Source organism: Podarcis pityusensis (genome assembly GCF_964106645.2).
Source record: "Podarcis pityusensis genome assembly, chromosome: 8".
NCBI classification, from domain to species: Eukaryota; Metazoa; Chordata; class Lepidosauria; order Squamata; family Lacertidae; genus Podarcis; species Podarcis pityusensis.
In genome coordinates, this window is record NC_138033.1 from 311,371 (window position 1) to 326,314 (window position 14,944).

The 14,944-nt window shown below is 56.0% G+C and overlaps 2 protein-coding genes across 2 annotated transcripts; one reads left to right on the plus strand and one right to left on the minus strand.

Moving 5' to 3' along the window:
- Window positions 1-5,092: 5,092 nt before the first annotated feature.
- Window positions 5,093-10,260, plus strand: YIF1B (Yip1 interacting factor homolog B, membrane trafficking protein; the record flags this gene model as incomplete). Its single annotated transcript, XM_081016736.1, has 8 exons — window positions 5,093-5,141; window positions 5,245-5,447; window positions 6,170-6,274; window positions 6,477-6,555; window positions 6,675-6,732; window positions 7,457-7,612; window positions 7,927-8,020; window positions 9,591-10,260. The coding sequence occupies 8 exons, from the start codon at window positions 5,093-5,095 to the stop codon at window positions 9,744-9,746; spliced, it is 900 nt and encodes a 299-aa protein (XP_080872862.1). The 3' UTR covers window positions 9,747-10,260.
- Window positions 10,261-10,747: 487 nt separating this feature from the next.
- Window positions 10,748-12,823, minus strand: LOC308484509 (uncharacterized protein). The gene is made up of 4 exons (XM_081019532.1): window positions 12,740-12,823; window positions 12,461-12,588; window positions 12,281-12,355; window positions 10,748-11,455 (listed from the first exon to the last, which is right to left on the minus strand). The coding sequence occupies exons 1-4, from the start codon at window positions 12,759-12,761 to the stop codon at window positions 11,360-11,362; spliced, it is 321 nt and encodes a 106-aa protein (XP_080875658.1). The 5' UTR covers window positions 12,762-12,823; the 3' UTR covers window positions 10,748-11,359.
- Window positions 12,824-14,944: the final 2,121 nt, after the last annotated feature.

The following is a 14,944-nucleotide window of genomic DNA, read 5'->3' on the forward strand; positions in this document are numbered from 1 at the left end:
GGCAGAAACATGAGTATCTGGTTTCCCCCCATCCCTCCCTTGACCTCCACCTCATACCCATTAAGTAAAAGAAAAGGTATGTACATGTTCCTGTTCTCCTGGTCAAGTTAATCATACCTCTTTGTCTTGACCAAGATCCTAACAAACTTAGGCTGGGTTTATTATTGTTTCTGGAATGGCTACCTGTCTGGCACTCAGGGGCCAGGATGCCAGCGGTTATCACCCAGGCAAGGAGGCTGCTGAGTATGGTCTCAGGCTTGGGGGATTATGGCTGCCCACATCCCAGGCTCCCTCCTTGGTAGCCATTCCTTTCCTGAACAGAACAAAGTTGGGACAGTGCAAATACAATACTGGAGCAATTTTATATGACTTTCTAAAGTTTTCCCATTGAGCCAGTAGATAGATACATTTATAAGTGAATTGTTGCATTTGTTAATGTGCAGTAGAGGCCCTTTGAATAGAGATAGGAAAAAATTGTGTGATGAAGTGTTTTGTGGGGACATTTGCAGGAGTGATTGTGTTGAGTTTGGTAGTCGGGGGGGGGTGTATGATGTCTGCTGGAGGGGCAACCTCAAAAATAAACTTTACATAAATTAACTGCTATAAGAAAAAAACTGTTCCTTTTCCCTTATGGGGTATCCAAGAGCCCATATAGAGTCCTTTATCGGGTTCCCTATCAGTAGGAGAAAATAACAGAGGCCAACCAGAGAATACTGAGAAGCAAAGCAGCTAGTAAGCTTGATCTTTATTAAACTGTTGCAACAGGGTCCCCCGCTCACCCCACGCAGGGAGGGAGAAGAACCTAGAACAATGGTGTACAAGCTCTTATCCAAGGATCTGTATTTGTTAACTAATAGCCGTACCCCAGCCAACTGTTGGTTCCCTCAGTGCTTAAGGCAGTAGTTAAATCTGAGCTTGATGTGCTTATACTCTCTAAAAAAACACCTGCCTTAGCTGACAAATTATATGACTTGGATCCTGAATCATGGAATATATTAAGACTCCTACTATAGACAGACCAGTTTTAAATCTGTCATTGTGACATCTGGTCCCCAAGGAAGGAAATGCTCAACTTCTGGACCCTACTGATAGGAGAATCGAATTTGCCTTATGCAAGACCCATGATGCAACGGCCCTCTCTATGAGAGCTGCCTGCGTAGCATCCTCACACGCTCGAGCTTGAGGACTTGTTGCAATCTCCTCCCCAAGATCCAGCTCGACAGCACCAGATTCTGACCAAACTCCTTAAAGCTCGAGCTTTTATGGGAGACGCCTCCATGGACCCCATGCTGTTTGCAGCTGGAGCAATGACATCCTAGGTAGCTGCTAGGTGCACCCTGTGGCTAAAGCCCTGGGACGCTGATGCTGCCTCTAAAGTAAACCTTTCCGCTGAACCTTTTTCAGGCGGTCAGCCGGAATGGAGAAGCTACTGAGAGGGCCTGAAGCTCTGACATCCACAGTCGGTGGGGCCAAAAAGAAGGCAGCAGAACCACCTCTGTCTTTCCCTGTCTGATCTTGCGAAGGACCGTGGAAGGATGGATTGAGGTGGGAATGCATAGAGGAGGCCTTCAGGCCACGGGGACACTACGGCATCTCATGCCTCTGCTTGAGGGTCTTGAAATCTCAAAAATGAATGTAGTAATTGATGAGAGGCTTTGCTCGCAAACAAGTCCACTTCGAACTGGCCCCAGCCAGAGCCTCCTTTCTGCAGAGCATGGGAAGCTTGTTGTCCTCCTAGAGCACAATATACATCAGGAGGCTTAGTTGGATCAGAATTGAGTATACGCTTCCAGAGTTAACACTAAATACATTACTTCTGGTAACTTAGCCACCATAGCCACTAGAGGGCCATGAAAATTGGTGTCCTGGGCTTTTTAGACTCGTCTACCCACTAGAAGCGGCTTAAGTCATGCTGGCCACATGAACCGGAAGCTGTCTGCGGACAAACGCCGGCTCCCTCCGCCAGTAAAGCGAGATGAGCACCACAACCCCAGAGTCGTCCACAACTGGACCTAACAGTCAGGGTACCTTTACCCACGTACTATCTGAAACCAAAGGGGCCTATTGGTCTGCCAGATGTGAAATATATTGGCATTGTTTTCAGCTCTCTCATCCTCCTTCTTGCCTTTGAGGGCATGGCAGTTTTCAGACCTATGCTGCAAGCACAGCTTGATCAGGTGCCCAGCCGCCTTGCCACAGAGCAGCAGTCCCCCGATCCTCCAGGGGCTGCTTCCTGTGCTCTGGCCACGTAGGTCCAGTCAGGCCTCTTCTTCTGGACCAGGCGCGTCTCGCCTGTGTCAAAGACTTCCTCTGAAAGGCACCCCTCGCCCTGCACGACGCCCACTACTGCATGTGATCGCCTCTTCAGCCAGCCTGGGGGCACTTCTGGGCCTGCAGATTCCCATTGTTACGGAAATGACATGGGGGGGGGCACATCTTTGAAGTTGTTTTTGTTGTTGTCATTCAGTTATGTCCGCCTCTTCGTGATCCCCTGGACCAGAGCACGCCAGGCACTCCTGTCTTCCACTGCCTCCCGCAGTTTGGTCAGACTCATGTTTGTAGCTTCAAGAACACTGTCCCACCATCTCGTCCTCTGTCGTCCCCTTCTCCTTGTGCCCTCCATCTTTCCCAACATCAGGGTCTTTTCCAGGGAGTCTTCTCTTCTCATGAGGTGGCCAAAGTATTGGAGCCTCAGCTTCACGATCTGTCCTTCCATGAGCACTCTGGGCTGATTTCCTTAAGAATGGAGAGGTTTGGTCTTCTTGCAGTCCATGCGACTCTCAAGTTGTTACAATGCTACAAATATTATGCCCAAATGTAGCCTTTTGACTTGACAGCTCAGGGAAGATACCTAGCTTTATAAATCATATAACATCAACCCCTTTGCCAATTTCCTCCATTCCAATGCCATTTGAACCCTGAAAGGTGAATTTGGGCTCCACCTCCCTCCATGAACCAAGAAGCAGGAAGTCACATGGGCAGCAGGAGCACGGCATCCTGCCATAATTCCCCAAGCGTGAAAGCACACACAGGGCACCCTACCCAGGGAGTGACCAAGGGGGTAACACTAGACATCCGCAGAGGCAGTTTAGCAACTCAGGTGTTCTGAAAGCCCATCTCCAGCCAAGTCCTGAGGGCAAGGAGATGTCAAGAGTTTCATTGTTACTTCTGTGATGGGGACTTAAGAGGTGTTGGGAAAGGTGTCTGATAAAGTAACCTAATGTTGAACTTGTGTAACCCTTGTGTAAAAAGGTAAAGGACCACTGACTGTGTAGGGATCACATGGGATTACCATGAGGAATTATAAAATATACATCAAGCCATCGTGTCCACGATGAAAGCATTGCGTTGACTGGGTTTGATATATTGACGATAATTTCTGATTAAATCCCATAAGATTCTACATTCATGGCCTTTTCATGCCCTTCTGACTCTACTGCCCATTCCTCTCTTCCCCACGTCACGTACACAGCAGTTGCTTCGCCAGGCAGGCATCCTGTGCCATAAAAAGATAGTGGGCAAGTTCTTTGATGTAGTTTCTTAATCTTGGAGCCAGGAAACAGATCTCACATGAAGGTGGTAGTGATCTGGTCTTTCTGGCCATCCTTCTTATCATGGTTATTTCTCAGCTCTGGGGTTGCCAGATGGACCCCTTTGTAGTTCTCAAGTTATTTACCCCAGAAATATATGCATGCTAATTAGTGTTGTAGTGTAACTTTTTCCCCACGTGGGGCTTGATGAAATGCTCAGAGGAAATATGATTGGTTCTTATGAGCACTGTGTAAAAGATTCTTTTGCTAATAAAATGGCCTGGCGAGGGGTGTGGTGAACGGACTTTCTCCGAGAGCCTTGCTGGTCAAAGCCTCGTGTCTTGATTTTTAATCAGGGTCCAATCCTTCCTTTACTTTGCAAACGCAACAGACTGTTAGGTCCAGTCGCGGACGACTCTGGGGTTGCAGTGCTCATCTCGCTTTACTGGCCGAGGGAGCCGGCGTACAGCTTCCGGGTCATGTGGCCAGCAGGACTAAGCCGCTTCTGGCGAACCAGAGCAGCGCACGGAAACGCTGTTTACCTTCCCGCCGGAGTGGTACCTACTTATCTACTTTCACTTTGAGATGCTTTCGAACTGCTAGGTGGGCAGGAGCAGGGACCGAGCAACAGGAGCTCACCCGTCATTGCGGGGATTCGAACCGCTGACCTTCTGATCAACAAGCCCGAGAGGCTGAGTGGTTTAACCCACAGCACCACCCGCGTCCCCAGCCCTTGTGTGCCCCTCCCCATTTGTGACATGCTAGTGATGTCGTGATGATGGATCAGTGATGTCCCTCGAAGTGCATTCTGGGGGAAAGAGGAGCTCACCCCCCGCTCGGGGCTCCAACTCCGCCTGGGAATCAAGATCATGGTCCACTGACCGCTGCCTTGCTCCAAAATGCTTGGCTGGAGCTTCCTTCTTTTCCCGACTGCACGGACCCTCAGGGGACTCGCTCCCCGGCCAGCGGGGCTGCTGGGCTGCCTCTCCCCCTGGGATTTCCCCCTTGACACCACCTCCTTTGGCCTGGCGCCACCCTTGAGCCGTTTCCGCCGCCGCCGCCCGGAGCTGCCCCTCGGCAGAGGTGGGCCGGGGACGCTCTGGCCTCCTGCCCGGGAGCCCCGGGGTCGGGGCCTTCCTTCTCCCGCTGCTGCCGCCGGGCTCCAGCCAGGCCCTGCCCGGCCTCCAGGGGCCTCGGCTGCCTCGCCGGAGCCTCCCAGCCCGCCCACTCCCCTCAGGCTTCTGGGATGGAAGACGCAAAGGCTTCTGGGATTGCCAGCCCCTCTTCCCGCGCCTTTTCCCCCCGCGCATGCGCTTCCCCCTCACGGAAACGGCTTTTTTCCTCGGCTCACGTGAGCCGCTGGCTCTTCCTCTCGTCCCCTTGGCAACGGCGCCCTCTCCTCCCGCCCTCCCTCCCTCCCGCGGGTCCCGGCAGCGCGCTCGGCGACGCGTCCCGCGATTGGCTGCTGCCGGCGGCGGCGGCGGCGCACGCTGATTGGCCGCGGGCGGACCCCCAGTGCGCCTGCGCCGCGCGGCCCGCCGTCTCCGCCTTCCCTCGCCGACATGGAGCGCGCCGGCGCCGCGCCGGGAAGAGCCGCGCCGGGCCGCCTGCGTGGGTGTCACGTGGGAGCGGGGGAGGGGGGAGGGGAGCCCCGCCAGGTGGGCCGCCGCCCCCCCCCTGACGCCCCCCCCTCTCTCTCTCTCCCCCCCCGCAGCCACCAAGCGCCGCCCGCCCGCCGCGCCCGCCCCGCCGCCGCCGCCCGGCCTCCCGGCCCCCAGCCCGGCCCCCAGGACGGAGCCCACGCGGCTCTTCGAGGACACCAGCGCCGGCGCCTTCCTGGCCCAGCCCGTCTCCAGCTTCGCCGCCGCCTACGGGAGCAGCCTGGCCAGCCAGGGCAAGGAGATCGTGGGCAGGAACGTGAGTGGCGCTCCGGGGCCGGAGCAGAGGGACCCCGGCGGAGCGCCCCCTCGGCCCAGACCAGGACCCGCCCAGGCCCCCCCCCGAAAGGGCAGGAAGGGACCCCGGGGGCCATCTAGTCCAGCCCCCGCCAGGCAGGAATCCCAACTCATCCGTATGATCAGTTGCATGGCATTCACTACCAGGAGGGCAGGGTGGCAGCGGTGGTTCTCCCGGCCTCCTCGCTTAAATCCTCACCACAACCCTGTGAGGTAGGCTGGGCAGAGAGAGAGGCAGTGCCTTACAACAAAAGAAATCCCCTTGAGACATTTGATGTAATAATAATAATAACAATAATTTTATTATTCATACCCCTGCCCATCTGGCTGGGTTTCCCCAGCCACTCTGGGTGGCTTCCAACAGAACACTAAAATACAATAACCTATTAAACATTAAAAGCTTCCCTCAACACGGCTGCCTTCAGATGTCTTCTAAAAGTCTGGTAGTTGTTTTCCTCTTTGACATCTGGTGGGAGGGCGTTCCACAGGGCAGGCGCCACCACTGAGAAGGCCCTTTGCCTGGTTCCCTGTAACTTGGCTTCTCGCACTGAGGGAACCGCCAGAAGGCCCTCGGAGCTGGACCTCAGTGTCCGGGCAGAACGATGGAGGTGGAGACGCTCCATCAGCGGCTCCTCTTTCCTCTCTGCTCACGCTCTGCTTCTGCCGCTTCTCCCGCCCTCCCAGATCGACCGCTTTGTCCCCGTGACCAAGCTGAAGTACTACTTTGCTGTGGACACCGTCTATGTGGGCAGGAAGCTGGGGCTGCTCCTCTTCCCCTTCCTGCACCAGGTGAGCTGCAAAGGGCCCTGGCTAAGGCGGGATGGGGGGGAACTGCGGGGATCAGTCTGCTCCCAGCTGCCCCCTGCTATGGCTTTGAGGCTCAGGCCAGGGCTCCTTTCCCTGTGCCACCCCAGCCCCTTTGCCCACCCTGGTCTCTTGGCGGCAGGGAGCCCGTTGGGAGCCTGTGGGGGTTCTTGGCTGTCTTTGGCAGGACTGGCAGGTGCAGTACCAGCAGGACACCCCCGTGGCCCCCCGCTTTGACGTCAATGCTCCCGACCTCTACATTCCAGGTACGGCAGATCCCTGGGGGTCCCTGGGGTGGCTGGGGGGAGGTGCCCCTGGGGAGGGAAATGGTGACAGGGCTGAGCGCCAGTCTCTCCCATGGCTAAGGAGCCCTTTCCCTCCGCAGTCATGGCGTTCATCACCTACATCCTGGTGGCAGGGCTGGCGCTGGGGACTCAGAACAGGTGAGAGGATTTAGGGATCACCTTTCTGCTGGCATTCCTAGAGAAGGCGGGGCAAGACAGCTCCCCCAAACGCTGCTGAGCTTCCCAGGAAGACCTGGACCCCATCCTCCTTTCCTGGCCGCTTCAGCCCAAACAGGCCTGGCATCCTGCAAAAAATCCCAGGATGTGTAGCTTGTGAAGGATGCTGAGTGTTGTCAATGTTTGTTTTTCTTTTTAGTGTTTATGTTATTAACTTGTAAGAAGATATGGATTCGGTTTTTGTTGTTGTTGTCTTGAATGTTGGTTTTTATGTTTTGTGTATTGTTATTTTTTGATATTTTTCGTGTTGTTGTATGGAAAATACCAATAATATATATATGTATATGTATATATATGTATATATAAATATCTAAAAAGAGAGTTGTTAGGAACCCCGTAGCTCTGGGAGGGGATAAGGGGTCTCCTATCAGCTCCCTTAGAACAGTCCTCTATCTAGTCCAGCCCCCTGCAGTCCAGGAATCACAGAGTCCCTGACAGGTGGTCACCCAACCTCTGCTTAAAAAGCTCCGAGGAAGGAGAGCCTGCCCGTTCCGCTGTGGACAGGCTCTTACTGTCAAGAATATTTTCCGAAAGTTTAGTTGGAATCGCGGAAGAGGCGTGAGAGGGTGTGGGGCTGTGAGGCCTGGGCGGTTTGGGTGGCCAGGGAGCCCCTCCCTCAATACTCTCCCTCACCCGCCCCTTGCAGATTCTCCCCCGACCTGCTGGGACTGCAGGCGAGCTCAGCCCTGGCCTGGCTCATTGTTGAGGTGCTGGCCATTCTCCTCAGCCTCTACCTGGTCACCGTCAACACGGACCTCTCCACCATTGACCTGGTGGCCTTCTCAGGGTACAAGTACGTTGGGTGAGTAACCAGGAGGCGAGGGCAGCCTGATCCAGCCGGGGAGGGGGGCGAGACTGAGCCCCTCTTGATGTTGGATATTTTATTGTTTTTAATATCCTGTTGGAAGCCGCCCAGAGTGGCTGGGAGGCTCAGCCAGATGGGTAGGGTATGATGATGATGATGATGATGATGGGCTGGGGCAGCCCAGAGTGGCTGGGAGGCTCGGCCAGACGGGTGGGGTACTATTATTATTATTATTATTATTATTATTATTATTATTATTGGCTGGGGAAGAGCCCGGCTCTGGGCCTGACGCTTCTCCCCTCCTGTGACAGGATGATCGTTGGCCTCCTGGCTGGGCTGCTCTTTGGGAAGACGGGATATTACCTGCTGCTGAGCTGGTGCTGCCTCACAATTTTTGTCTTCATGGTAAGAACTTCCAGGAAGTGTTTGGTGGGGGGTCATTTCCCAAATTCTTCTGCACTTGTTGAGCATTTTACACAGGAGGAGCCGGCCTCGTCTCAGGCTCTGCGTTGGCCTCCAGTAACAGCAGCTTTTTACCAGTTTTGTTACGGGATTTAGGGCAGGGAGGCTGGTTCTGCCACACACGGAGCAGAGCTGAGGGAGTGCCACAACTATGGTGTAGCAGCGCATGTGCAGAGCGGAAGGCAAGAGGTGGGGGGCAGGTGTTGAATTTTGGCCTCGCACAGGGCACCGCTGAAATTTGAAAGGCCAAAGGTCTGCCCCTGACTATGGCCCTTCCTGGACAAGGACAGCCTGACCACTGTAGTCTATGCATTGGTAACTTTGAGGCTGTGTGTGTGTGTGTTTAGTCGTGTCCGCCTCTTTGTGACCCCCTGGACCAGAGCACGCCAGGCCCTCCTGTCTTCCACTGCCTCCCTCATGCTGGTAGCTTCGAAAACACTGTCCCACCATCTCGTCCTCTGTCGTCCCTTCTCCTTGTGCCCTCCATCTTTCCCAACATCAGGGTCTTTTCCAGGGAGTCTTCTCTTCTCCTGAGGTGGCCAAAGTCTGGGAGCCTCAGCTTCAGGATCTGTCCTTCCAGTGAGCACTCAGGGCTGATTTCCTTCAGAATGGATCAGTTTGATCTTCTTGCAGTCCATGGGACTCTCAAGAGTCTCCTCCAGCACCGTAACCTTGAGGCTAGATTACTGCAATGTGCTCTACGTAGGGCTGCCCTTGGCTTCGGTCTGAAAGCTCCAACTGTGCAAAATGTGACAGGGGCCTCTGGCTGAGAACACCTGTTGAACGGCTTCCCTGGCCACTTAACACAAGAAGAGCCCTGCTGGATCCGGCCAGTGGCCCGTCTGGTCCAGCATCCTCTTCTCACGCTGGCCAACCAGATTCCCCAAAGGGAAACCCTCAGTTAGGGTAGAGCCACGCCGTCTCCCCTCCTGTGGTTTCCAGTAACTGGGCTTCTGAAGCCTCGCTGTGGAGAGCAGAGCTGTTGTGGCCGGTAGCCATCAGTCGCCCTCTTCTCCGTGAATTCGTTCCTTCGGAGCCGGGTTCAAAGTCCTTGTGTTGATCTAGAAAGACCCTGAAGCCGTTGGTCCCAGCTCAGTCACTGAGATCACCTGCAGGAGTGTCGTTGGCCATTCCCCAAGTTGGAGATCCTCACTTGATAACAAGGAACTGCGCCTTTAGCGCCTAGTCCTGTGGAACGCTCTGCCACTGGAGATTCAAGAGGCACCTTCTGTGCCAGCTTTTAAACACCCGCTGAAACCTTTTCTGTTACGCCAGTCGTATGCCAGCAACTAAGAATACTTCCTTCTAGAATAACCAATTGCTGTCAGTTTGTAACTTTTTTGGTGGGTTTTATTGCATGGCTTTATTACTGCAAACCCCTCTGAGGTGTAAAAGCAGTATGCAGATGGCCTAGAAATAAAACTGCGCCCGTTGCGAATCCCCAGGCAGGCAGCGCCTCTGTGTCCCTCCCTGCCCTCCGCCCCCGATTCACCTTTTCCTGTGGCTTTTCCAGATCAGGACCCTGCGCCTGAAGATCCTGTCGGAGGCAGCGGCCGAGGGGGTGCTGGTGCGGGGAGCCAAGAACCAGCTGCGCATGTACCTGACCATGGCTGTGGCCGGCCTGCAGCCGCTCATCATGTACTGGCTCACCTTTCACCTCATCTACTGACGGACGGGTCTGCCAAGGGGGCAGGGCGGGGGTCCTCACTCCTGGTTGGGGTCTGTGTGGCAGGCTGGTCATAGACCTGCCCTGGAGCCACCGTGGCTCTGGCTTCAGCGACCTCCGGGTGGGTGGGTGTTGTCAGGGGTGGGTGGGCAGCCGGAGCCTGTTTGTAGATGGGGGTGTGCTCCGGCAAGGGGTCCCAGGCAGGCTTCCACTGAGCTCCCTCTGCCTGGGGGGCAGCATCCTTTTCCCACCCCCCTTTGCATGCCAGAGCCCTTGTGAGCACTGCACACCACTGGAGAGCGCATGGCGTTCTCCCCCCGTGCGCCAGGTTTTGCTGCTTGCGAGCAACTCAGTATTACTACGGAGGGCGGGGGAGGCTGCCGGGGGGGGGGTTCATGGAGCAGCCGCCCGACACCTGCCTCCCCCCCACCAGCCCACAAGCTGCTTGCTTCTCTGTTCAACTTCACAGCCTTTGGTGCTGTACACACACCACCAGCCCAATAAAGAATAAAGCCTGCACCGGGGGTCGCTCTTTGCTGCTTGGGGGGGGGGGAGAAAGTGGGGCTTTCTTTCTGGAGCAAGAAGGCTCTTTCAGGCTGCGGTGGTTCCTCTCAGTAGAGCATGCAGCTTGCGTCGCTCGCTCAGCCTGCAACACCGTGCCACTGCTTACTGGGCGCAAAGCGGGGAGGAGAGGTTGGGGGCGTGGGGGGGGCAGCACTAGGGCTTGGCCCTCGCAGAAGAACAGCAGTCCTTCCCTCCCTCTTCCTTGTAACTACCTCCTCACTCCCTGCCACGCTCCCTGGTCCACCAGTGGGGCCTGGGGCTGAATTGTGGTTCCTCTCTGGCATGGAGAGAAGGCGAGGCTGAATCTGCTCAGAGCAACCTCCTCCTTTGCCCCCCTGTGGCCCCCTCCAGCTCAGCCACCCCCTCCAGAGTCTCACGCCTCTCCTGGGGCCCAGATGGGTGTGGTCCAGGCCTGCCAACTAACACACCCTCACAGCTCCTTGCCTCCGAAAGGATTTAATTCTTTTACTCTGCTGAAGTTTCACCTTCCATTTCCTTCCATAGACATTCCAGTGTAACAGAAAAGGCAGCTCCCTTTATTTGTCCCAATAGTGCAAAAAGCAGGAAAAAACCCTTCATGAGAACACAAGCAGAGCCTGCCAGAATCCTGTTCTCAGGTGCCTCTTTTGAGAAGCCAGCAAGCAGCATCCGAGCACAAGAGCCTTCTCCCTTCCTGCGGTTTCCAGCACCTGCCATTCAGAAGCATTGACTGCCTCTGTGGCCAGGAGCCCTCGCTGGCCCTCTCCTCCTCCTCCTCCTCCTCCTCTGTGAATTGGTCCAGTCTTTAAAAGCCATCCCAATTGGTGCTCTTGCTGCCAGCAGAAGAAAGCAAAGCCCATCCACATACAATGCAAGGCCCCTGATGCGCCAACCTTCAAAATGCAAAGCCCTTCCCCTGCTGAACCATCACCAGGGAGCACAACACGCTTGACAATCTGAAAGCAGCCCCTTTCTTTAGTCCTTTAGTTCGTTATCCAAAGGAGGGAGCTGCTCCATGATGGCTCCGCTGGGGCTTGGCAGGTCTGCGGTGAAGAGTCCTGGGGTGGGCAGGCTCAGTGGCTTCTCTCCTTCTTCTTCTTCTTCTCCTTATGGGGCTTCTTTTCTTTCTTGGGCTTCTTCAGCTTCTTCTGGCGGCCAGTGCCAGGTCCCTGCAAGGGGGGGGGGGAGCAGAAGATTTTACACTTCCCACCAGCTGCAGCAGGCAAGGGAAGTTTGCCTTTTGACCAGGAGCCAGCCCTCAATCCAGGGGTGGGTGTGTTGAGGGAGGCTGTGTCCCCTCCCATGCCCAGTGCAGTGGGGAGGGGGGATGGATGGGGCTGGCCAGGAAATGGGGAGGGAGACACGGAAGAGAGGAGAGGCTGTGGAGACTGCTTTTAAGGAGACTCTGCCACCACTGACTATCAAAGGCCGGTTGGCATTATGCAGGAGGTTTTTACATTGCCCAGAGAGTGGAGCCCTAGAATGGTAGAATTGGAAGGGGCCCTGGCGGCAGGAATCTTTTGCCCCACGTGAGCCTGGGGAAGGGGTCAAAGCACCCAGCATGGGGGGTGGAGCCAAGTGTTGCCCACAGTCCTGACATGGAGGAAGCTATTGCTTGTCACCTACGACAGAATGACTTGCAACCAAGCATCTCCACGCCCAAAGGCACACAGGACTGGCAGGAAGCCTGACCCTCACAAACTCTCAAAACCTGGCCAAAGAGGCACATCTTAACCTGGGGTGGAGGTCAGGAAGAGGCCCGTGGCCATCTAGTCCATCCCGCCCCCCTCCTTAGAGGGCCAGCCAGGTGGCCATGATGGGAGACCCAGGGCTGGAGCCCCTCTCCCAGTCTGGTCTCCAGCTGCACGTCTAGGCTTCCCTGGGAAGTGGGGGGGGGGCAAAGGCGACCAGGGTCTCCGAGAGAGGGGGGGGCGGTCAGGCTTCTTTCTCCTGGACGGGGGTCCCTCTGCCCACCTCCCGCCCCCGCCTCTTGCCTTGCGCTCCTGGTCGCTGTCGCTGGAGGAGGAGGAGCTGCTGCTGGAGTCGGATGCAGATCGGGGCCCGCCTTCCTGCAAGAGGGAAGCGGGAGTGAAAAGGGGGTCTCCGCCAGTTGCTCCAGTGAGACCGCAGCCCCTGGAAGCGGGGAATGGGAGAGGAGGGACCCCCCAACTCACCGCGAGGCTCTTTGCTGCGCCCTCGGCCGCAGGAGGCGCCCCCGACGGCTGGGCAGGCGCGTCGCCGCTGCGCGGGCCCGGCTTCATCTCCGCGACGGGGTCGGGCTTCGGGGGATCGGGCCCCAGCGCTGCAGGCGGATGAGAGAGGGAAAGGGGCGCGCCAGGGTGACACGGGGCCTCACCTGGAGGGGACCCAGGCGTCCTGGCCTTGGGGACACCCCGCCCCCCGACAAAAAAGGGAGAGACCCCAGCCGTCTGGCCAGGCGCCCCCCGACTCACCTGCCGCCAGGTCGAAGTCCATCGCGCCAGGTGCGCCCTTGCTCCGGGGGGCGACGGCGGGGCGCTTCCGCGGAGAGGCGAGGCGCCGACGGAGAGGAGGGATCCGGCGCGCTGGCTCGGGAGCCGCCCCGGAGCGTCGTCCTGGGCGGGCGGAGCTGCGTCCGCCCCGTCGGGGGCGCCAGGGGCTCCTCCGGGCGCAGAAGCACAGAAGTGGCCAAGGGACGGGGAGGGGGGGGTCTCTGGAGGCCGGAGCTTGGGGGGCATAGGGCGCGCACACCCCCTGCCCGCCTGGCCAGAGGTCCTGAGCTTAGACAGTGTTCTAAGAAAAAACTGCTCCTTTTTCCCTTATGGGGGACACAAGAGCCCGTATAGAGTCCTTAAGTGGGTTCCCCATTGGTAGGAGAAAATAACAGAGGCCAAGCAGAGAATATTTGGAAGCAAAGCAGCTCCTAAGCCTGATCTTTATTGATCTCTTGCAACAGGGTTCCCCGCTCACCCCAGGCAGGGAGGAGGGGAACTCAAAACATTGGTGTGCAAGCCCTTATATAGACATTTGAAAATTGCCTCCCCTGTAGCTCAAGACCGCCCCCCCAAAACATCATACATACATCACAGTAGGAGACCGTCTACAGCAGAAAACCTGTCTGCCAGGCTACCTGATAATGGTCACTGACTGCTTTTATCTGGGCAGCCTGGCCATTCTTTTGTGATGGTAAAGTTTCTGAATCCAGATCACAGGCTCACCACACTGATAGGCCCTTAAGACAGGATTTGTGAGCAAAGAGACAACGGGGAGGCTTTGCAGGCACAGGCGCTAAACCCTGTCTGTGGTGCCTACCCCTTTATCCCAAATGAAGAGACCAGAGTATGGGTTCAAATTGGCCACAGATCTGATCCTGGAAGAACAGCAAAGAGGCTTGAGCAACGGAGTCATCCTCTTTTCTTTTGGCCTTAGGCCCACCCCCGGCCGGCCGGCCATTGTCCTCCCTGGCCGAGGGCGGGTCAAAGGCCAGCTCAAGCAGGTGGGTGGCACCCGCCCAGGTGAGCCTTGCTCAGTGCCACAAACCCACCCACCTGTGGGGAAGGGAGGGCGGATATTCCCATTTCCTCCCTCCTTGCAGAGAAACCTTTGAGGTCCATTTGGGAGAGTCAAGATGGCTCCAGGGTTGCTCTCCTGTACTATTCCAGGCGCATGGTTTGCCTTGTACATTTATTATATATATATGAGATCTTAGAATTCCTATAACAATAGGATGCTCTGACAGCACTGTAGAGCTGGAAGAGACCCCGAGGGTCATCTAGTCCCAGGAACCAAGAACCCCTGGCAGAGGGCCGTCCAACCTGTTTAAAACCCCTCCACGAAGGAGAGCCCACTGCCCTGTCCAGCAGCTCTTACCCTCAGAAAGTTCTTCCTTGTGTTTTGAGGCAGTATCTTTCCTTGTGAGGTGAATCCTTTGCTTAGGGTCCTGCCCTCTGGGCAGCAGAAACCGGTCTCGCTCCGTGCAGTGGGGCAGGCACAGCCCTGCATGCTACCGTGCTCTGCTAATTGGGGGGTTGGGATGCCTGTATCTTTAAGGGCTGCCCCCCCCAGTGGTGCAACAGGCCAGCTGGTTGACTTGCAGAGCAGCTGCTTCCTGCTTGGTCCAGCCTTAGGCAGGAGGGGGTTAATTCATGACACAGGAGGGAAGCATGCGGACCCCTCTGCGCTGCTTTTTTTGGGGTGTTTTCTGAGAGAGAGGAGAGAGGAGATAGTTGATCCCTCTGCTTGCTAAACACCACACACACACACACACACACACACACACACACAGCCGCCTGCCAGGCCTTTTCTGTCCCAAGCAGGAAATGTTCCCTTGCACCAGATTCAGTGTAAAGCTTGGGTTTGGATGTGGCAGAATTGTGGCCTTCCCTGAAAGTGGGGCTTTTGGTGGGTGTGGGGCAGGGGAAGGCTAGAGTTCTCACAAGTCCCTCCTTTGGGCAGAGTAATGTGACAGAGGCCAGAGAGGCTTGTCCCGGCAATAAATAATTAAATAAATAAATAATAATAATAATAATAATTTTATACCCAGCCCATCTGGCCAGGTTTCCTCAGCCACTCTGGGCGGCTCCGAATAGAATATTAAAAACACAATAAATACATAAAACCTTAAAAGCTTCCCTAAACAGGGCTGCCTTCAGATGTCTTCTAAAAGTCAGGTAGTTGTC

Bases quoted from the DNA above. Each gene is read 5' to 3' on its own strand.
- LOC308484509 (XM_081019532.1), bottom strand. From the start codon at position 12,761: ATGGACTTCGACCTGGCGGCAG. The intron at 12,589-12,739 runs GTGAGTCGGGGG...ATCCGCCTGCAG, and splicing joins GGACTTCGACCTGGCGGCAG to CGCTGGGGCCCGATCCCCCG. The intron at 12,356-12,460 runs GTGAGTTGGGGG...TCCCTCTTGCAG, and splicing joins GCGCAGCAAAGAGCCTCGCG to GAAGGCGGGCCCCGATCTGC.